At 37.7% G+C, this 23895-nt stretch overlaps 1 protein-coding gene across 11 annotated transcripts in view; it reads right to left on the bottom strand.

Moving 5' to 3' along the window:
* EPHA6 (EPH receptor A6) overlaps positions 1-23895 on the bottom strand; it is a 1025466-nt gene that overhangs the window by 251016 nt on the left and 750555 nt on the right. For all 11 annotated transcript variants that reach the window (XM_061435761.1, XM_061435945.1, XM_061435852.1 and 8 more), the window contains one exon: positions 8290-8475. In XM_061435761.1, the coding sequence (XP_061291745.1) occupies positions 8290-8475 (186 nt within the window). The remainder of the gene's footprint in view (positions 1-8289; positions 8476-23895) is intronic.

The following is a 23895-nucleotide window of genomic DNA, read 5'->3' as shown; positions in this document are numbered from 1 at the left end:
AAGACAATGTTCATTGAATGGAAAAACAAGTTAAAAACGGGAAAAATATCTACAAATCACATTTTAAACACACGTTTTAGACAAAGAACTGTATCCAAAAATATATATTAAAAAAAAAAACACAAAACATTTAGAACTCAACATTAAGAGAAAACAACCCAAAGAAAGAATATGGGCAAAAATCTGAAAACATACTTCACCAAAGAAGATATAGGGATAGTGAAAAAAACATATGGAAAGCTGATCAAATTCAATACTCATAGGGATATGCAAATTAAAGTCACAGTAAGACACCGATATATACTCACTTAGACAGCTAATTGAAAAAAAAAGTATCAAGCATTGATGAGAGTAATAGAAACTCTCATTAATTACTAGTGGGAATGTAAAATGGTACATCAGGTTTGGAAAACAGTTTGGCAGTTTCTTAAAAAATTAAACATGTATTTATCATTTGATTTTGTCATCCCACACCTAGGTATTTCTTTAAGATAAACAAAAATATGTGCTTACAAAGAGACTTGTACATGAATGTTTAGAGCAGTTTTATAAATAATCATCCAAACTGGAAACAACCCAGATGTCCTTCAACCACTGAATGTAGAACCAATACATCACACAAAGGAATACTGTTTAGCAACAATAAAGGCGTGAATCTCAAGTACATTCTCCTAAGAGAAAGAAGCCAGCTCTGAAAGGCTTCCTGTATAATCCCATTTAAAGAACATTCTTTACAGAACATTTAAAGTACAGTTCTTCCTTAAATAAATGTTCTGATTAATACAGAAGGAAAGAAAGTAGAAACATCACCATTAAAAGCAGAACAGTAGTAATTGTTGCAGGCAAGGTTGATTATGCGTGATAAAATGACCCAGCAATCCTACTGCTGGGCCTACACACTGAGGAAACCAGAATTGAAAGAGACATGTGTACCCCAATGTTCATCGCAGCACTGTTTGTAATAGCCAGGACGTGGAAGCAACCTAGACGTCCATCAGCAGACGAATGGATAAGAAAGCTGTGCTACATATACACAATGGAGTATTACTCAGCCATTAAAAAGAATACATTTAAATCAGTTCTAGTGAGGTGGATGAAACTGGAGCCTATTATACAGAGTGAATTAAGCCAGAAAGAAAAACACCAATACAGTATACTAACACATATATATGGAATTTAGAAAGATGATAATGACAACCCTGTATGCGAGACAGCAAAAGAGACACAGATGTATAGAACAGTCTTTTGGACTCTGTGGGAGAGGGTGAGGGTGGGATGATTTGGGAGAATGGCATTGAAACATGTATATTATCATATGTGAAACAAATCACCAGTCCAGGTTCCAGGCAGGATACAGGAAGCCTGGGGCTGGTTCACTGGGATGACCCAGAGGGATGGTACGGGGAGGGAGGTGGGAGGGGGGTTCAGGATGGGGAACACGTGTATGCCTGTGGCGGATTCATGTTGATGTATGGCAAAACCAATACAATATTGTAAAGTAATTAGCCTCCAATTAAAATAAATAAATTTATATTAAAAAATTAATGGGAAAAAGTTTGAGGAAAAACAGGATATTTACATAGTTGAAAAGATCTCCTTCTGAATATACATCAACTACAAAAAGGGAAAAGTAACGTTTCAGTGGAGCAGTCTAGATGACACCACCTTAACCATGTGGCCCATGTTAACACCCCCAGGAATAAAGTACGTGGACATCATGTAACCTCCCCAATACCATGCATTAGAGAGGATATGTAACTTTTGTTATATTCCTGCAAAAATGCATAGCCACAAACTGAATCATGAAAAAGCAATGGCCACACCCAAACTAATGGACATTTTACAAAATCACCAACTAGTACTCTTGCAAAAGTGTCAAGGTGATGAAAGACAAGGGAAGATTGAAGAACTGCACAGATTAAACATAGACTGGACTAAGATGTGATAAGTAATGCAATTTGGGACCCTGGATAAAGTCTTAGAAGAGAAAAGGAACACTAGTGGAAAAGCTAGTAAAATCTGAATCAAAGTCTGCTGCTAAGTCACTTCAGTCGTGTCTGACTCTGTGTGACCCCATAGACGGCAGCCCACTAGGCTCCTCTGTCCCTGGGATTTTCCAGGCAAGAGCACTGGAGTGGTTGCCATTTCCTTCTCCAATGCATGAAAGTTAAAAGTGAAAGTGAAAGTGAAGTCGCTCAGTCATGTCCGACTCTTCGCAACCCCATGGACTGCAGCCTACTGGGCTCCTCCGTCCATGGGACTTTCCAGGCAAGAGTACTGGAGTGTGTTGCCATTGCCTTCTCCAATTCTCTACCCAATAATTAGCAGGCTGGTTTAGGAAAGGGAAAGAACCACAGAAAGGAGATAGTAGTGTTTGTAGATCTAGGGAAATGATTAGAGTGAATGACCTTGAGAAAACTCAGACACTTAAACACTGAAGAGACAAGGATAAATCCCTTCTGAATACAGACGTTTATCCTGTCTCGTAAAGAGGGACATACACTCTGGCAGAAAGAAAGTAAGCTGGTGATCCCAATTAGCCCCAGTGCAGCTTGAAGAGTGTGATGCACAGGGCCGCCAGACTATGTCAGCTTCTTACTGTTTGTTATAGTCAACACTTGACTCATTTTCTGTTTTGCAATACGTATACATTATAATTCCAAATGTCAAATACTTTGCAGTAAATCTCCTGAGATTCCACTGAGATTCCAGAAACTGTACAAGAATAATCCTTCACTATTTTCAGTAAATAGTCAATATTAAGGATGTTAGGAGAGGAGAGAAAATACAATCTCAATTTATTCTTTTTGTGGTCTCTCATCTTCCTTTTTTCCTTGGGTTGTATCTCTTCCCACTTTCACGCTCTCAACTTTTTTTTTCTCCTTTGTCAATAGTGTTCTTTGAGGTTGTGGCTTCTGTCCTATTTTCCAGGTTCTTCTGTGCCCTTGGGTGTGGGTGTTAGTCACTCAGTCCTGTCCAACTCTTTGCGACCCCATGGACCGTAGCCTGCCAGGCTTCTCTGTCCGTGGGATTTTCCAGGCAAGAATCCTGGAGTGGGTTGCCATTTTGTGCCTTCACTGTCCATCATTTGCACCTGCATGCCAGAATCCCACCAAGGCTTCAGAGACGTCCTAGAGGTCTTCAAACATCCAAGACATTGCCAACTTATCATTTCCAAATTGCAGTTCATTGTTTCCAAGCCTGTTTTAGTAATCCAAGTTCATTTTTCATTTGGATTACTATCAGTTCAGTTCAGTCACTCAGTCGTGTCCGATTCTTTGTGACCCCATGAATCGCAGCACACCAGGCCTCCCTGTCCATCACCATCTCCTGGAGTTCACTCACACTTACGTCCATGGAGTCGGTGATGCCATCCAGCCATCTCATCCTCTGTCATCCCCTTCTCCTCCTGCCCCCAATCTTCGAGAATGTATTACTTGACAAGTAAAATGCAATTTTGCGAGCAGAGAAGCAGATTTTGTGTATTTACTGTCTATTTGACTACCTTGAATCTACTCTCAGATTTAGCATCTATGTGGACCCATCAAAACTACTTGGAAGGAACCTACTCAGTCGGTAAAGAATCTGCACGCAGTGAAGGAGACTCAGGTTCCATCCCAGGGTTGGGAAGATCCCCTGGAGAAGGAAATTGCAAACCATTCCAGTATCCTTGCCTAGAGAATCCCATGGACAGAGGAGCCTGGCAGGCAACAGTCCATGGGGTTGCAAGAGTCAGACACAACTTAGTGACTAAACCACCACCACAGTTTTCTGGAATGTTTAAAGATGGTGTGTGGAGGCCCAGTACTTTCTGTTATACCTTCTATGCTGTTCCAGAGTCTGTAGCAACATCCCATGATGAAATAAATTTATGTTGGGAATCTGTTTGAGGTACTGATTGACTTCTATTATTCCTCACTGGATTTATGATTTAATTGAGATATAGTTTGTACATTTACATTTAGCTGTTACCTAAGCTGGGAGGTAGGTGCTTCATTCTCTCTGCTTTTGGTTTTCCATATCATCATGAATTCAAATGGAAGGCCCAGTCTTTTGAAGAGTGATTATTTAATCACAATTCTTACCTTTTTACAGAAGGGTAGAACTTTCTCTTTTGGATATATAGTTAATGGCATTGGTGTATACATCACCTGTTATAAATTGTTATAAATTAGTATTATCCATGGTACTAATAGCTATAAGTCTGTGCTCTAACCGATGGCTTCCATTTGCTTCTTAGAGAAAAAGTATGTGCTAAGCATATGATTTAACTGGATTAACCTCTTTTTATATTAGTTGCATTCTAGCAGGTTAAGAAATTGTAATGTGTATCAAACAAATAGTTTCAACTCTTATCAGGCACCCTTCTTTATGTAATACAGTTTTTAATCATTTAACTTTGAAGTATAAAAGTAGTTATATGTACAAGTATGAAACAGCAAAAGTGTTCCCAAGAACTTTATAATATGTATCCCTCAGTGATAAAACTTAATATAAGAGAAAAATTATGCATATTAAGAATTTATAAAAGGATCTGATGAAGATTTTGATCTGTAATTTTACATTACTTTCAACTGAGAGTCTGTGCATTATTTCTCAGAACCCCAGGACACTACTAACATGACCATATAAACCTACACTGCATCTTTATCTTTGTCAGTATTATCTTTTATGCAATTGGTAGTCTTTAGGGAGCATTAATTGCTAGCTATCTCTTAGCCACTTAAGGGCAATCTTGGAACAATTATCATGTATTTATGGGAATGAGGCATTCATTTATTTATTGTCTTTCTCCTAAAAATCCCATAGCATTTGAGTCAAGAAGATAACAGTATAAACATGCCCACTTATCTCTGTGGCAATTATTCCTTTCTGCATCTCCACCATCCACCTCAGAATCACCACACTACCACAAACCCACAAAGGGTCTCATGCTTACAAGTGAAAATTACAATGATTATTGCTACTCATAAGCCTATTGAATCTATCCTTTCTCAATTAGTCTTTATCTTTTTTTAAAATCTTTTTCTTGATATGAAATAAGGACTTTCTCTTAGAAATCATACAAATTAGGCTATGTAAAGGTCACCAGTCTTAACTTTATACAAGATTGTTAGAGGTGTACAGCAATCACTGGACTAATTGTTTGGATGTTTTTGTGAAATAAATTGATTATTTCAAACTAGCAGACAAGTGCCTTAGATTATCCTATTAAACCTATTCAGTTGATTTAGAATAAAAGATTCCTAATTCATAAGGCCAAATTATATATAATATTATATTGGTAGATAATAAAACACATAGGAATACATGAATAATTCACAGAGTGTGATTTATCATAGGTAAAAAATAAATATCTGGTCTTTAAATTTATTGTGGGCACTTATTTCCAGATATAAACACCCATAAATACTCATACGAGGACTTCAACAGCATACTTAAATTATTTTAAATGCTTTGCAAAGATTCATAACCAACTTCAAAATCATCTTTTTTCTTCTAGAGAGAGATAGAAAACAGAAGGAATAACTTGAAATGTTCATGCTAAATTAATGCAAGGAAGTCAGAAAACATAAAATAAATAATTAACATGTTTCCTCTCTGTCTTTTAGATTAGTATTTTTGCTAGGTATTGTGGCATATCTGGATCTCTCCAAATTTGACAAAATAAGAGGTGATTTATTCCACTTAGCAAAATATTTTCCCTATTTTTAAAGAGTACTGTGTTATTTTATTCAGGTTGTCATTAATGTAATGCTATTTAATTCAGATAAGACAAAGTGTAATAGTCTGACTTACTCCCTGTGAGATAGCAAATAAAAAGCAAAGAAACAAAAAATGCCACAAGTCTGTAAGACAGACCTCAATTTGAATATTAGCCATGCCACTTACTATGATTTAGAGGTCTTCATGTGGGTTAATTAACCTGTCTGAGCTTCAAGGGGTATGCATGAGAGTTGCCATGAAAGTGAAATGGTAAACTATATTACCAATAATGTGGTGGTTTAGTTGTTAAGTCCTGTCCCACTCTGGAGACCCCATGGACTGTAGCCTTCTAGGTTCCTCTGTCCATGGATTTCCCAGGCAAGAATACTGGAGTGGGTTGCCATTTCCTTCTCCAGGGGATCAGCTACCATTTAATGTGGCTTACTGTGAGTTACACACTATCTAAATGCTTTATAGATTTAAAAATTAATCTTTTTAGCATTCCTGTTGGGTAGGAGCCATTTTGGTCCCATTTTACAGATGTGGAAGTAAACAATAGAGATGTTAAATCATCTACTTCAGTTCAGTTCAGTTGCTCAGTCGTGTCTGACTCTTTGTGACCCCATGAATTGCAGCACGCCAGGCCTCCCTGTCAATCACCAACTCTGAGTTCACTCAAACTCACGTCCATCGAGTCGGTGATGCCATCCAGCCATCTCATCCTCTGTCGTCCCCTTTTCCTCCTGCCCCCAATCCCTTCCAGCACCAGAGTCTTTTCCAGTGAGTCAACTTTTTGCATGAGGTGGCCAAAGTACTGGAGTTTCAGCTTTAGCATCAGTCCTTCCAATGAATATTCAGGACTGATTTCCTTTAGGATTGACTGGTTGGATCTCCAAGTCCAAGGGACTCTCAAGAGTCTTCTCCAACACCACAGTTCAAGGGACTCTTAAGAGTCTTCTCCAACACCACAGTTCAAAAGCATCAATTCTTTGGCACTCAGCTTTCTTCACAGTCCAACTCTCACATCCATACACTATACAAATCTTCAGTGGCAGGAGTGGAATTCTAACTGGTGTTTGGTTTGGTTATATATTGCTGTGTAATAAACTATCCAAAATGAGCAAATTAAAACAGCCACTTTATTAACTCTCATGATTTTATGGGTTGACTGGACTAAACTGGGTGGTTCCTTTGCTCCACAAAATATCAATTGCAGCTGCAGCCATCTGGTGCTGGTAAGTAGGGACTGTAATGTCTGAGATAGTTTTTCACAAACCTGCCATTCAGTATTGACTATCTGCTGGGAGCTCTTGTGACTAAAATGCCTCAGTACTCTTCTTTGCAGTATACTGCACGTGGCCCCTCCATATGGACTGGCTTTGCTTAGCACTTGAGACTGAGTCATGTGTCAGAGTGTTTCCAAAGGACAAGCTCCACTGTACAGACATGTAAAATGCTTCCACTTGCTCACACTTGTTAATGCATCACAGGCCAAGGCTAGTCACATGAACAAGCCCAGAATCAATTTGGAAGAGAACAACACAAGGGCATGAATACTGGAAGGTTCTACTAAGGCCACTAAGTTTTTAGCCCACAGCAACAGTTGAAATCAAAAGCATTCTTTAGTGTCCTCCAAGCTACCATGGCTATCAGTAATCTGCTCTCCTTGGGTAGCATGTTAGCCAATGCCTGTGAGAACGACTTTTGAGTTCCAGGCACAATTACATGTTTTTAGTAAGCTTTTACACTTTTCTTCCCCAAATATAACATGAAATTTCAATTTCATTTACATAGTTTTAAAAATATTCAGTTTTATGAAACAAAAATGCCTCTCAAAGATTTAAATAATTTTATGAGTTTTTTAATGCCATTCTGTATTGAGTTTTATATATTATGACTCATTAGTGAATAAAATAAGGAAAAATATTAAGCTTTATATCTTGTCATTATTCAAATAAAAATGAATATATTGCAATCTGTTTCTTGGAGTATAGATTAATTTGGGATTTTTAATAAAGTTTTTTTCCCAAAGGAATGGTTTTTGATCCTATTTCTGTAAAAACAGGATTTTTATTTCAGAAACTGTAATTCATTTCTTGATTTTGTATAAATTAAAATAATATAGTTCTAATGGCATTTATAAAGATGGGTTGCATAAAGAACTTTTTATTTAAAAGCTTTACTTTAGATAATGCATTCTACATTTGTATATGACATCTATTTCCAAATAGAACTAACTTAATGACCCCCAGTATTTTAAATGCTTTTCCTATACTGAAATTTAGGCACTTTTAGAAGAAGTGAATTGCTTATAGAAATTAGAAAAACATATATAACCCTTTACCTTGATATATTACTTCAAGCTAAATTAGCAAATGCTTCACAGGTAATAAAAAGCATTTCAAAGCTGTTTGGCAACCAATGCAAACTCTGATATTGTCATAGCCTAATACCAAGACTCTGAGGGGTGATATCTGAACATGACATCTGAACTGAGTTATCCTTGTAATAGCTGTGATATTGCTATTAAACATTTTAAAAAATATAATTGAGAGAGATATATAAAAGAAAATCAGTACTTACTTTTTGTGACAACACCTTCTAAGCGAATGATGTTTGGATGATCAAACTGACCCATGATACTTGCTTCTCTTAAGAAATCTCTTCTTTGCCGATCCATGTGGCCACCTTTCAAAGTTTTGATGGCAACTGGGATCTCTCTTTTCCCTGGTGTTTTCAAACGCCCACTACAAACTTCTCCAAATTCACCTGAAAATATGAACAAAAGTAGTTCTTTCTTTCAACAGAATACTTATATTCCAGAAAAACCAAATTGCCACAAAGTACCATGTTCATGCTTTTTTAAAATAGTGACTCTCAAGTGTGCCATTTTTACATAGAGATCTCTTCTTTAAAAATTTAATTTGTAATGACATATGCCTGATCAGCATCATTTATAATGAATAATGGAATGCATTTTCATATGCTGTACCACAGGAAGTACCATTGATAGATAGCCCTGATCTGCTGAGAAATTATGACTAGCAGAATGCGTGATGCTAATGTAATTCTATAGAAAAGCAATCACTGCATAACATTTCCTGTTCCTGTTCTCAATACTGATATATGGGCCAAATGCCTGCTCTATTCAGGGAATCCTTCAGGCATATGTAGTTGATTTGATTCCACAAACCATATGTCTGGGCTTTACTGGTATTAGAAATCAATGCTAGGGTCAACTGGCATACATACATATTGAAAGGATCACACTGAACTCAACTATAATGAGTGACTATAGAGGCTAAATTGTACATCGCATGGTTTGAATATAAGTGCAGTAAGATCATCTATAGTTCAGCAATGGCTCCAACGGACAGATTAAAAAACAGACAAATATTTATCATGAATTTACTACAAATGTATCTAGTGCTAGAGTGCTGTGGGTTTCAAAGATGTATAAGAGTTGATGTCTGTTCTTTGCAGCTTATAATCTGTTAGGAGAATTTAGATGAAACACTGAATAATGAAACACTTGGGAACCTAAGAACCAATGCTCGCAAATGCTGTATTATTTCAGTAAGAACAATAGGAGCTGGAAGACTTCTTCAAGGAGATGGAACTTTTGCTGGACTTTGACTGATTGGTAGGATTTGTATATTCAAGAAAAGCAGCAAAATTTCTGACAGGGGTATATGGAGAGAGGGAAATGAAGACAAAGATTCAAAGATCAGAAACAGTAAACAGTGACATGGATATAGGGCAGTAGGAGACAAGGCTGACTACAGGAGTTATTGTGAGAAGGGAGGTCAGAGGCTTTCTCATGCAATGCAATAAATTCAATAAAGCTCGACATTCCAGACCATTTTTCTATGATCAATTCCCTGCATTAACATAAGAGTATGATGTTTGATCAATAGTTTATCTATCTATAAAGTAAATATAATAAAACCGTCTGTAATTCTATAAATGTCCCTTCTCCATAAGGAAACGAAAAGATCAAAAGTAGTAATATATGTAACAGTGCTTATAAACTGTAAAGTACTATTCATGTGCTTTAAGTTATATAAATTTTAAAGGTGAAAGAAAATGAAAGGAAAGGTAAAAGAAATGAAAATTAAAATATCTTCAGTTGGTTTATTAGCTAGCAGTTCTGGACAGGAGCTTGATGCTATGTAAGTTTAAGTGTAGAGGATAAAATTTAATTTTTACAGCACCATAGACTTCAATTATCCATATTTTCTTTGAACCAATTCATTACAGTCAACTGAACATTGACTATTCATGAATATTAACTATCTTTTGGTATAGATGCTAAAATTTTTTTCTAAGTGAAAAACTGAAAAGGGAAAGCCAAAACTTTGCTTCCTAAATTCTGTGCAAGCATGTTCATTAGAAAGCAGTCTAGCAAGAATTTTATATATATATATGATAAATAAATTAATAAACAAGCAAACAAAAAACTGACTAGAATGTGGTCCCTAAATTCAGTGCAAGTGACATCGGATAAATCTTACATAATTTTACATTAAAACAAGAATAGTTTTTTTGTTTGTTTGTTTTTTTACTTAATGATGCTCTCAACACATTGCAAGTTAAATGTTCTTTATGTTCACTGGGGCTTCCCAGGTGGCGCCAGTGGTAAAGAATCCACTTGCTAATGCCAAAGACACAAGAGACATGGGTTCAGTCCCTCAATTTGGAAGATCCCCTGAAGAAGGAAATGGCAACCCACTGCAGTATTCTTAGCTGGAAATTCCAGTATTCTTAGGGAAATTCCATGGACAGGCACCTGGCGGTCGCAAAGAACTGGACATGACTGAGCGCATGTGTGCATGTTCCCAGGAAAAAGAAGCCATAATTCCCAGTTTTGTTTGTAATAATGTTTTTAATTTTTTAAAGATTTTCTCTTGGACACAAAAAATTGGTTATTGATAGAAAATTTCTACACTTTTCTATTGAGGCTATGAACTTTGAGAGTAAAGGTAATGTGTTTAAATTAATGTCTGATATATCCAGGTCTACTAAAATACTTGAAATTTCTCCTCAGATCACTCTGGTTTGTTTTAATGAATATGAAGAACAAACAAATATGGTTTTATTCTTCCTTTTATTTTGGTTAATAAAGCTGTTAGTATATATAAACATTCAACAATATTTTAATACCTCTCACCTGCCATGAGCCCAGACTGCAAGTGATTTTCTGTTAACATTTCACAGTAATTCAAATAAACTTTTGCATATACTGAAATGAATAGCAAGCTCTGTTGGCATTTTATCAAGACAGGCAGAGTGGCAATATTCTTTGGTCTTCTGTTGTCTGAAATTCAAATATCTTATTAACACCAAGCAGGTGTTTTCTTCACGTCAAGCTTCGCGTGATCAAGCTGTTATCACACTTATTTCAGTGACACTAAATATGGCTGCCTCAATTAAAGAGCTGAGATTCCTAATGCATTCTTTAGGCAAAGCCCCAAAAATTCAGTCATAGAATGTAATAAAAACATTATCTGTGGTAGGCCTGGATGAATCAGACAAATCAGTCAAAGAGGAAAAAATATTGTAAATTAAAAGCGTATTTTAAGATATTGCCAAAAACTAATCCATTCTATGATTTCTCTTAAAGCAAGAGTAGAGGCCCTATATATTATCACAGGTAAGATGATTCATTCCTTAATAAGATCTGTGAACTTTTATATATACTGGTTAGTTCATAATTAACAGATAAATTAAAGAAATACATTGTTAAATACTTTTTTCTTTTACCAATATAATGGCACCATCATTATCACATAGCTAGCACTTATGAAATGCTTATCATGAGTGAGCCAGTCTAAAAACTTAAAATATATTTTAATTTTGACAACAAACCTTTGAGGTGGGTACCATTATTATCTTCACATTATAGAAGAAACTGAGGCATATGAGCTAAGTAACTTGTTCATGGTAATATAACTATAAAGTGGTAGAGCTGTAATTTGAACCCAGGAAATCTGGCTTCAGAGTGCATGGTTATAATTAACATTCTCTGCTGTTTGGCATATTTATCATGGTAAATATATTTTGTGTTGGTATGCTAAATTTGCATTTGGTAATAATGATGTCTTCAAACTCACAATTAAATAGTGTTTAAACACATCCACTGGATATGCACAGGTAGATGGAATGATAATTAGGAATTCTTCACTATAAAATGGAAGTAGAGACCTCACTTAAACACTCTGTATATTAGAAGTACTGTAAAAATCATTACAGTCTATCTAGTTTCAAGAGAGTAAAGAAAAATATATCTAGGATAATTGATTTGCCACTGACAGCCCATGCACTTGCTAACAATCCCATCTATTTCCCTGGATGGTGGTAAAACCTTTCTGGACAAGCAATTTTATTGTATGATATATAGGGTCAAACTAAATTATCAATTATCAATTGGATTTTCCACATAGAGCCTAGATGGTCTAACTAAAACTGTGGAGGAGGGTAGAGGCAACAAGGGACCATCTGTCTTGGAGAACTGTCATATCACCATCTCCTGGAGACTTTCTGAGATTTTACTCCCCCTGTTTTGAGATTCTGGAACTCCCTTACCTCCAACCCCTTGAGAATCGCTGGAGCAAAGAGTCACACTTCTGATGTACTTTTTTCAAACATTACCTCTCAGGTATAAGGAGATGTTTCTTCACACTTGCTGTTTCCCTCTGACAGGAATGCCCTCCACAAGTCGTCGCCCTTTTCCCCTTGTCTCCATTCTCCTCAGTTCTTCTCTATGTGATGGCTACTTATAAGCAGTAAATGCCAAGCTTTCCCTTCCTCAGAAAATGTTTTCTGATTAACTCATCTGATTTAATTTCCCAAATATCGTGCATGCATGCTCAGTTGCATCCTACGCTTTGTGACCTCATGGACTGTAGCCCACCAGGTTCCTCTGTTCATGGCATTTTTCAGGCAAGAATACTGGACTGAGTTGTTATTTCCTCCTCCAGGGGATCTTCCCCACCCATATCAGGTCCCTCCAAATACGAAATTAAAAAAAAAAAAAAAAGCAGCTCTGATAAGAAGCCAGCCTCACTCTCAGAGCTGGGCTGTTATTCTCCTATCAGACATCCTTCCAACCTCATCAAGGTTACTCTGAGACACAATATAATGAGACTGAGCAAGGCTAATGCATCATTTTGCCTAAGCACAGAAAAAAACACAAGGTCATATTGCCCAAAATACTAAACATCTCCTACTCTCATGGCTAAAATGAGTGATTGCTACTCATTCTAATTCTACCAATTATTCTACTACTAATTCTCTACCAATTATTCAGTTGGCCAAAAAGTTTTCACATGTTTTTCACTACATATTATGAAAAAACCCAAATGAACTTTTGAAAAAATATGTATTCAGTTCAGTTCAGTTGCTCAGTCATGTCCGACTCTTTGCGACCCCATGGACTGCAGCATGCCAGTCCTCTTTGTCTATCACCAACTCCTGGAGTTTACTCAAACTCATGTCCATTGAGTTGGTGATGCTATCCAACCATCTCATCCTCTATTGTCCCCTTCTCCTCCCACCTTCAATCTTTCCCAGCATCAGGGTCTTTTTGTATGAGTCAGTTCTTTACATCAGGTGACCGAAGTATTGGCGTTTCAGCTTCAGCATCAGTCCTTCCAGTGAATATTCAGGACTACCTTTCAGATGAACTTGTTGGATCTTCTTGCAGTCCAAGGGACTCTCAAGAGTCTTCTCCAACATCACAGTTCAAAAGCATCAACTCTTCAGCTCTATTAGGTTGGTAGTAATTGCAGTTTTGCACTGTTCAAATTTGTCGTTTGATACTGGAATACATTCTTAAATAAATATGGCTATGTTATATATCATTTTAATGCATATTTCTTGCTTTATGTTTTTTGCTAATGACTTATTATCTGTTGTTTATTTTATATGTATTTTAGACTATGGAAACGATGTTAGACAAAAAGCAAATTCGAGCGATTTCTATTTTTTTTTTAGTCCAAAATAGGTCATAAAAGAAGCGGAGAAAACTGGCAACATCAGCAATGCATTTGGCCCAGGAACTGCTAACGAATGTACAGTGCAGTGTTTGTTCAAGAAGTCTTGCAAAGGAGATGGGAGCCTTGAAGATGAGGAGCATAGTGGCCAGCCAATGGAAGGTCACAAAGTAATTTCAGTTTCAGACTCTGAATTTGAAATCATCTTAACTAGGCCCAGACACATCTTTATTAATCAAAATAGGAATCATTACAATCAACACAATTTTGCCAATGAGAAATAAGTTCATTTGTTCTTACAGCATAAAAATCCATGCTTAGGATTCAGTGAACTCTTGGAAAGCATTTTCTGCCTCCTGCTGGTTGTGGAAGCATTTTCCCTGAAAAAAGTTGTCAAGTGCTTAAAAAAGTGGTATTCGGTTGGTGAGAGGTCAAGTGAATATGGTGGTTGAGGCAAAACTTCGTAGTCCAATTCATTCAACTTTTGATGCATTGGTTGTGCTTCCACAACCAGTGGGAGGGAGAAAATGCTTTTCATGGTTCCTATTTTGGCTAATAAAGATGTGTCTGGGCCTAGTTAAGATGATTTCAAATTCAGGGTCTGAAAGTGAAATTACTTTTGCACCAACCAAATACTTCTGCTTCAATGGTTACATTAAAACCTTTGACTGTGTGGATCACAACAAACTGTGGAAAATTCTTAGAGAGATGGGAATACCAGATCACCTTACCTGCCTCCTGCAAAACCTGTACGCAGGCCAAGAAGCAACAGTTAGAACCAGACATGGAAAAATGAACTGGTTCAAAATTTGGAAAGGAGTACATCAAGGCTATATATTGTCACTCTAATTATTTAACTTATATGTAGAGTACATCATGCAAAATGCCAGGCTGGGTGACTCACAAACAAATCAAGATTGCTGGGAGAGATACCAACAACCTCAGATATACAGATGATACCACTCCAATGGCAGAAAATGAAAAGGAACTAAAGAACCTCTTGCTGAGGGTAAAAAAGGAGAGTGAAAAAGCTGGCTTAAAACTCAATATACAGAAAATTAAGATCATGGATCCAGTCCCATCACTTCATGGCAAATAGACGGGGAAAAAGTAGAAATAGTGACAGATTTTATTTCTTTGGGCTCCAAAATCACTGTGGACAGTGACTGCAGCCATGAAATTAATAGATGTTTACTCCTTGGAAGTAAAGCTAGACAGCTTATTAAGAAAGCAGAGGCATCACTTGCCAACACAGTCAAAGCTATGGTTTTTCCAGTAGTCATGTACAGATGTGAGAGTTGGACCTCAAAGAAAGCTGAGTGTTGAAGAGTTAATGCTTTCAAATTGTGGTGCTGGAGAAGACCCTTGAGAGTCCCTTGGACAGCAAGGAGGTAAAACCAGTCAATCCTAAAGGAAATCAATCCTGAATATTCATCAGAAGGACTGAAGCTGAAGCTCCAATACTTTGGCCACCTCATGGGAAGAGCCGACTCACTGGAAAAGACCCTGATGTTAAAAAGGATTGAGGGCAGGAGGAGAAGGGGGCAGAAGAGGTTGAGGTGGTTGGATGGCATCACCAACTCAATGGACATGGGTTTGAGCAAACTCTGGGAGATAGTAAAGTACAGGGAAGCCTGGTGTGCTACAGTCAATGGGGCCGCAAAGAGTTGGACATAACTTAGTGACTGAAGAACAATATAACCTTTTTCTTGTTCTCATCTCCCCTCCCTGTAGATAAGATTCACTCACATACTATAATATGTCTTGAAATTATGTGCTATCTAACACCTTGGGAAATAGGTAGGGCCTCAAATGGCTTTACCACGAGTTTTCCTTCTCACTCTGCTCCCACAGATAAGGTCAAGCGATCTGCCTTATCAAACACTTCAGATGCAGTTCCTCCTCACCTCTGAGTGGCGTGCTTTACTCTTATGCCAGCCTGTGGAATGATTCGAGCAAGCCAATCACATCTTCCTGAGGATATTGGAGGTTCCCCTAACCTCTTGTCACTATAAAGCCAAACTCCCACACCCCCAGTTGTCCACTGGGTTCCCAAGTGTAACCCCTGTCCGTGTGGCTCTATGCGGCATGTGCTGTCCCCCCTTCCCAGGCTGTGAGTATATGGAATGAATAAGTGTCTGTTGATCTTACCTATTCAGTGTAAGACATTGTGTTTTTGGATGTCTCAGGGTGAACAGGAGGCAAGGAGCACAGATATTTAATTGCAGACTTGTCACTTTCTGATAGCATTTAATCTAGAGTGAACTCCTGATTCTTTAGACTCTCTCCCAAATCACCCAACCAAAGCCCAATTGCTCTAATAGGTTCTAACACCCTCTTAATGACACACACTATAGTTCCGCATGGCATGTGTTCTCCCTTGCTGAAATGAACAATAAATACAGCTTTTCCAACTAGAGTGTGTTCCTGGGGTCTTTGACTTGAGAGTCTTAGTGTAACATATTTACTGTATAGCACTTTTGACAATGTGGAATTATCTTTGAAATTCATTTTTAATTAGTTTACTCATCTACTAACTATCTCTCCATTTGTACACCTCCTCTTAACCCCATTCTGTCAACTGTAATCTAAGTCATGATGGCACGGGGCCTTAATTGTCTCTCTTTCCGATTGTACTCTCAGTGCTTAGTACATAATAAGCACTTATTGAATACTTGTTGCATGAATGAAATGAATGAATGAAGGGAACCTATAACTCTAGATTTAAAGTTAGGATATCCTAGAGACAGTAAAAATGTCCCAGTATGTTAACTTTTAAAATGTGCATGTGTTTTTTGCTTTTCTTTCATTGTGTACAGCTAAGAGATACCTCAATACCTTCTGTATTCAGGTTCTTTTTTTTTTTTTCTCTAACTTAACTGCAAACAATCCAGTTTCATTTCTGAGTATAAAGGCAACAGGAAGAATATTTTGAAGTGTCATACAAAGAGTTAAAAAAGAAGAGGTGTAGAGGAAAAACATAAAACCAATTTTTAATTCAGTTCTAGAGGGATTTATTAGTCTCTTGAGGTCTTAAGGTAAATTCTATGATTATTGATGTCATCAGCAGGGTCACCTATCCAATTGTACTCACTGTCTGTCATTCAAAGATGAAATATCATAATCCTTATGGCTAATTCTGTCTGATTTCTTCCTGATACATAGCACACCTTCTACATATGAAAGAGAACAACATCATTAAAAAAAATAATCTCACACCAGTTGAAATGATATTTGAATGTTTCTGATTCAACTTCATAGGAAGGTTCAACACAAAGCAAGATTCCTTGTGTCTTAACAATGCTTGTCAACAGGAAGAGTCGACTGAGACACGAAGAGGACAGACTCTTACAAGTCAGGGCTTCTATTTCTGGCCTCACCACTAATTTGTTTTGTGGCATTAGAGGAAGTCATATTACTTTTTCCTGCTTTAGTATCATTGTGGATAGGTTAAATATCTACCACCTATCTACTCCTTGAGAGATAAAGATAAATGTGCAAATTTTTGCAAAGATTTTTGAGTCTAAGAAAAGTTCTATGTAACCATTGAGTCTTCAAAAGTTACACTGATACCATAGAGGACATGTTAAATATGTCACTCTAAACATCCTTCACTATTGGGTTCTTAAAGCCTAGGCCAGAGAGCAAGATTTCTGCAAGATAGGAGAATGGCCTCCTTATCAAACAATGGGTAAGGATTTCTTTAGTGAATAAGTTCAGCAACACATTAACCATTTTTTCTCACACACATTCCAAACACAAGATAGCCTCTTTTTCTTTTTGAGCAAGTTTTTTATTCTTTTCTGCTAAAGCACATTCATGAATAAGAATCTGTCCTCAAGAAGGTTAAAGTTTTTTCTACTTCTGACATCTTGAAGTCCAGTATATTACTTACTTATTGAATATTCTTATTCATATATTTTGACTTTTCAAACTCTCTGATACTTTACTCCTAGAACACTTTTTTAAATCCAGTATATCAGCTCCTACCACAGGCATCTCATACCACCTGCTTTCTTCCCTCAAGGCAGATTGAAAGAGCTCCTCTTTAGGCTAAAAAATATTTGCATTTCAAAACTCTGCTGGATTGTATCAAAATTGATTCTCTAAGCTGTCATTAGAAGAACCATTTTAGAAATAAAATCTAATTTAAAAAATCTTTGTGACCCAAAGAAAGTTACTCAATGTATTCAAGTTTCAGTTTCCTTATCTACAAAACATGACTAACTGATTTCCAGAATTACAAGACATAAATGTACCCTACAACTTGCCTTTGGAAGCTCCTACTGTTACTACATATTTCTACTAGCCCTGAGGCCAACCCTTCTCTGCAAATGAACCCTAGGACCAATTCAACCATCTGCCATCTCCTCCCATAATCAGGCTACTGAGCACTCTGCCTTGGATATTCAACCAGTGAAGTTGCTCAGTCGTGTCCGACTCTTTGTGACCCCATGGACCATAGCCCACCAGGCTCCTTCATCCATGGAATTTTCCAGGCAAGAGTACTGGAGTGGGTTGCTATTTCCTTCTCCAGGGGATCTTCCTGATCCAGGGATTGAATCCAGGTCTCCTGCATTGCAGGCAGACGCTTTACCATCTGAGCTACCAGGGAAGCCTTGGATATTAGGTTACTAGAAATGCATGGTTATTTTCTCAGGTATATTCACTTTTCAGTGTACACATTATCTCAGGGTGATATCTTTCACCAGCTACTGCCAAATCTATACTTGTAGCTTAGACTTTTCTCTTGAACTACAGATGTGCAGATACCATTCCTTGGTGGCTCAGTGGTAAAGAATCTGTCTGCAATGCAGGAGCCACAGGAGACATGGGTTTGATCCCTGTGTCAGGAAGATCCTTGGAGAATGGTGCAGCAACCCACTCCAGTATTCTTGGCTGGAGAATCCCATGGACAGAGGAGCCTGGCAGGCTGCAGACTATAGAGTTGCAATGAGTTGGACATAACTGAAGTGACTTAGCACACTTGCAGAGGTCTCCTAAGGGTAACCTTATCATTATCTCCTCTAGTAGTGAGTTTGGCCTACTATTAATATAGCACACATTACATAGATTAAACAACAGAAATTGATTTTCTCACAGTTCTGAAGGCTTGGAAATCCAAAATCATGGTACCAGAGGATTGGGTTCCTGATGAGAGTTGTCTTCTTGGCTTGTAGACAGCTACCTTCTCACTGTGTCCTTATGTCCTTCCCTTGGTGATGCTGAGGAGGGAGAAGAGACCTCTCTTCCTCTTCCTTTAAAGCCACCAGTCCTATCAGATTAGGACCCCATCTTTATGGTCTCGTTTAACTTTAATCAAAACCTAGAAGCCTTGTTTCTAAATATAGTCACATTGAGGGAATAGGCCTTTAACACAAATTTTCTTGGTTGGGGTGATACAATTTAATCCAAAATATCTCTTAAAACCTTCTTTCCTGTCTTCACCCCTTAATTCATTTAGCCATTTTAAAGATGTTCACATTTCAATCCAAAGAATTTGTGACTATGTCACCTGATACAGCAAAAGGGAATAAGATTTGATTATCCTGGATAATTAGCTGGGGTCCAATGTAATCATAAAAGTTCTTATCAAAGGGAGGCAAGAGGGAGTGTCAGAGAAGATGCTATGATGAAAACAGAAGTAAGAGAAGTCAGATAGAGATTTGAAGATGCTGTGTTGCTTTCAAGATGAGAAGAGATCATGAGCCAAGGAGAGCAGGAAATCTTTAGAAGCTGGAAAAGTCAAGGAAGCAGATTCTTCCCTGATGTGACCAGCATTAATCAATATTGTCAACTCACTGAGTTTAACCTGTTGAGACAGATTTTGGACTTCTGACCTCCAGAGCTATTAAACAATTAATTTGTATTTGATTAAGCCATTAATTTGTGATAATACATGGATAACTTATATGCAGAGTACATCATGAGAAACACTGGGATGGATGAAGCACAAACTGGAATCAGGATTGCTGGGAGAAATATCAATAACCTCAGATATGCAGATGATACCACCCTTATGGCAGAAAGTGAAGAAAAACTAAAGAGCCTCTTGATGAAAGTGAAAGAGAAGAGTGAAAAAGTTGGCTTAAGCTCAACATTCAGAAAACTAAGATCATGGCATCCAGTCCCATCAATTCATGGTAAATAGATGAGGAAACAGTGGAAACAGTGTCAGACTTTATTTTGGGGGGCTCCAAAATCACTGTAGATGGTGACTTCAGTCATGAAATTAAAAGACACTTACTCCTTGGAAGGAAAGTTATGAAAAACCTAGACAGCATATTAAAAAGCAAACAGAGACATTATTTTGCCAACAAAGGTCCGTCTAGTCAAGGCTATGATTTTTCCAGTAGTCATGTATGGATGTGAGAGTTGGACTATAAAGAAAGCTGAGCGCTGAAGAACTGAAGGTTTTGAATTGTGGTGTTGGAGAAGACTCTTGAGAGTCCCTTGGACTGCAAGGAGATCCAACCAGTTCATCCTAAAGGAGATCAGTCCTGAGTGTTCATTGCAGGGACTGACACTGAAGCTGAAACTCCAATACTTTGGCCACCTGATGAGAAGAGCTGACTTATTTGAAAAGACCCTGATGCTGGGAAAATTTGAAAGCAGGAGGAGAAGGGGATAACAGAGGATGAGATGGTTGGATGGCATCACTGACTCAATGGACATGAGTTTGAGTAAACTCCAGGAGTTGGTGATGGACAGGGAGGCCTGGTGTGCTGCAGTTGATCGGGTCACAAAGAGTCAGACACAACTGAATGACTGAACTGAAGTGAACCAAACTGAATAAATGGATGGCTTTTAGCATAGAGTGAGTTCTCAAATGTTAGTTTCCAGTTTAGGCTAGATAATATCCTGCTTTTAACCATGACTTTTTATTACTCTCCAATGCCCTCTTTTTATATTCTTTTATTAACAACACTTCTTTCATTAGCTGTAAGTTTCTCTTAATTCATTTCTCCACTACACTGTGAAAATTTTGAATACGAGGATTTTGTCTTCATTTTAATCCCCAGTGTCCATCATTGTGAACATCATGTGCCTAACATTTACTGAATGTACAAGTGGATGGATATTTGCAGGAAAGACACCTGCACAGTATTGAAATCTTTATGTCAAAGTACGCACTAAACATTTTCAAGTGTTACCTGAGCAGGCAACCATGAGATCATATCATTTCCACCAGTACATGTGAATTCCTGCACTAGCACAAATAAGACATTTTGGAATTCAGTCAGGCAATAAACATGATCAGTATTCACAGTGGAGGACTTGTGTTTAGACAAGCATGACTAAGAGAAGTTAGTGGACTGTCAGCTGTAGCGGTCAAAATGTTTTCAAAAATGAGAGAAAAAGCAGCTTTACAAAAATACAGAGATGATTATTTTGTTACAAAAGGCAATGAGAGTACTGAGTTACTATTTTAAAAGATATTACAAAATTCTTTAACAGCAATAAAGACTTTGAACAGCTATATTAAATATATAACAAAGGTGTATAATAAAACTGTAATATTAGTTCATTTTATCTTAAACAGAAGAAAATATACATAAATAATAACTATTACCTTTGCAAATTAAACCATGATTCAGAATTGTAGACATTTTAATGTGATTATTCTCAAGGGATAATAACAGGCACATGTTCTAATAAAGTAAACTATTAAAAAGATTTTTTTCATATTAAAGTGTTATTTTCACCAATGCAAACATTATTTTAGGCAAACATTTATTCAGTATCATCTTTCAGAAGATTTCATATTTTATCTTTTAAAAAAATTATGGTTTATTATTTTATTTATTCAAGAGATATTTTCACTGAGTTCTAGATGGCAATGTATACCACTATTATATGTACTTCTAGTAAGGAAATGTTCAAACTACCACACAATTGCACTCATCTCACATGCTAGCAAAGTAATGCTAAATATTCTCCAAGCCAGGTTTCAACACTATGTGAACTGAGAACTTCCAGATGTTCAACCTGGATTTAGAAAAGGCAGAGGAACCAGAGATCAAACTGCCAAATCTGTTGGATCATCAGAAAATCAAGAGAGTTCCAGAAAAACATCTACTTCTGCTTTATTGACAAGGCCAAAACCTTTGACTGTGTGGATCACAACAAACTGTGGAAAATTCTTCAAGAGATGGGAATACCAGACCACCTTACCTGCCTCCTATTGTCACCCTCCTAATTTAACTTATATGCAGAGTACATAATGCAAAATGCTAGGATGGATGAAGCACAAGCTGGAGTCAAGATTGCCTGGAGGAATATCAATAACCTCAGGTATGCAGATGACACTACCCTTATGGCAGAAAGTGAGGAGGAACAGAAGAACCCCTTGAAGAAAGTAAAAGAGGAGATGAAAAAGCTGGCTCACAACTCGACATTCAAAAAACAAAGATCATGGCACCTAGTCCCATCACTTCACGGCAAATAGAACAATGAAAAGAGTGACAGACTTTGCTTTCCTGGGCTCTAAAATCACTGCAGATGGTGACTGCAGCCATGAAATTAAAAGACACTTGCTCCTTGGAAGAAAAGCTATGACAAGCCTAGACAGCATATTAAAAAGAAGAGACATTACTTTGCTGACAAAGGTCCGTCTAGTCAAAGCCATGGTTTGTCCAGTAGTCATGTATGGATGTGAGAGTTGAACCATAAAGTAAGCGGAGAGCAAACAAATTGATGCTTTTGAATTGTGGTGTTGGAGAAGACTCTTGAGAGTCCCTTGGACAGCAAAGAGATCAAACCATTCAATCAAGGAAATCAGTCCAGAATATTCATTGGAATGACTGATGCTGAAGCTGAAGCTCTAATATTTGGCTGTTTGATGTGAAGAACTGACTCATTTGAAAAGACCCTGATGCTGCGAAAGACTGAAGGAGGAGGAGAAGGGGCAGGAGAGGATGAGATGGTTGGATGGCATCAGTGACTTAATGGACATGAGTTTGAGCAAGCTCTGGGAGTTGGTGATAGACAGAGAAGCCTGGTGTGCTCCAGCTCATGGGGTAGCAAACAGTCGGACATGACTGAGTGACTGAATTAAGTGAGGAAAGAAATTCTATTGTCAATTAAACTAAGAAAGGTGTCAAAGGATGCTACCTAAATTCACTGATATTAACATAAGAATGTTTACAAGAGTAAAATAAGAAAGGAGAGAAGAAATCACCCTCAGCCCAAATAGCTTGAATGCAGTATCATTTTGGTGTATATACTTCTAATCTATATTCAAAGCATAAACCTTATAGTATTTTTCTTAAACTTGTACTAATACTCTAATATATACTTTTTTCTGTATATAATTAGAGCCTCTTGATGAAAGTGAAAGAGGAGAGTGAAAAAGTTGGCTTAAAGCTCAACATTCAGAAAACTAAGATCATGGTATCCTGTCCCATCACTTCATGGCAAATGGATGGGGAAATGGTGGAAACAGCAGCTGACTTTATTTTTCTGGGCTCCAAAATCACTGCGGATGGTGATTGCAGCCATGAAATTAAAAGATACTTGCTCCTTGGAAGGAAAGTTATGATCAACCTAGACAGCATATTAAAAAGCAGAGACATTACTTTGCCAACAAAGGTCCATCTGGTCAAGGCTATGGTTTTTCCAGTGGTCATGTATGGATGTGAGAGTTGGACTATTAGGAAAGCTGAGTGCCGAAGAATTGATGCTTTTGAACTGTGGTGTTGGAGAAGACTCTTGAGAATCCCTTGGGCTGCAAGGAGATCCAACCAATCCATCCTAAAGGAGATCAGTCCTGGGTGTTCATTGGAGAGACTGATGTTGACGCTGAAACTCCAATACTTTGGCCACCTGATGTGAAGAGCTGACTCATTTAAAAAGACCCTGATGCTGGGAAAGATTGAGGGCTGAGGGAGAAGGGGACGACAGAGGATGAGATGGTTGGATGGCACCACCGACACAATGGACTTGGGTTTGGGTGGACTCCGGGAGTTGGTGATGGACAGGGAGGCCTGGCGTGCTGCAGTTCATGGGGTGGCAAAGAGTCAGACAAGACTGAGCGACTGAACTCAAATGAGCTGAATCCCATTTGGACTCCCCCTGGTGGCTCAGCAGTAAAGAATGTGCCTGCAGTGCAGGAGACATGAGGGACTTAGTTTCGACCCCTGGGTCTGGAAGATTCCCTGGAGGAAGAAATGGCTACACACTCCAGTATTCTTGC

The sequence above is a fragment of the Bos javanicus genome, chromosome 1 (genome assembly GCF_032452875.1).
Source record: "Bos javanicus breed banteng chromosome 1, ARS-OSU_banteng_1.0, whole genome shotgun sequence".
Classification (NCBI taxonomy): Eukaryota; Metazoa; Chordata; class Mammalia; order Artiodactyla; family Bovidae; genus Bos; species Bos javanicus.
This window is presented reverse-complemented; position numbering and strand designations above follow the sequence as displayed.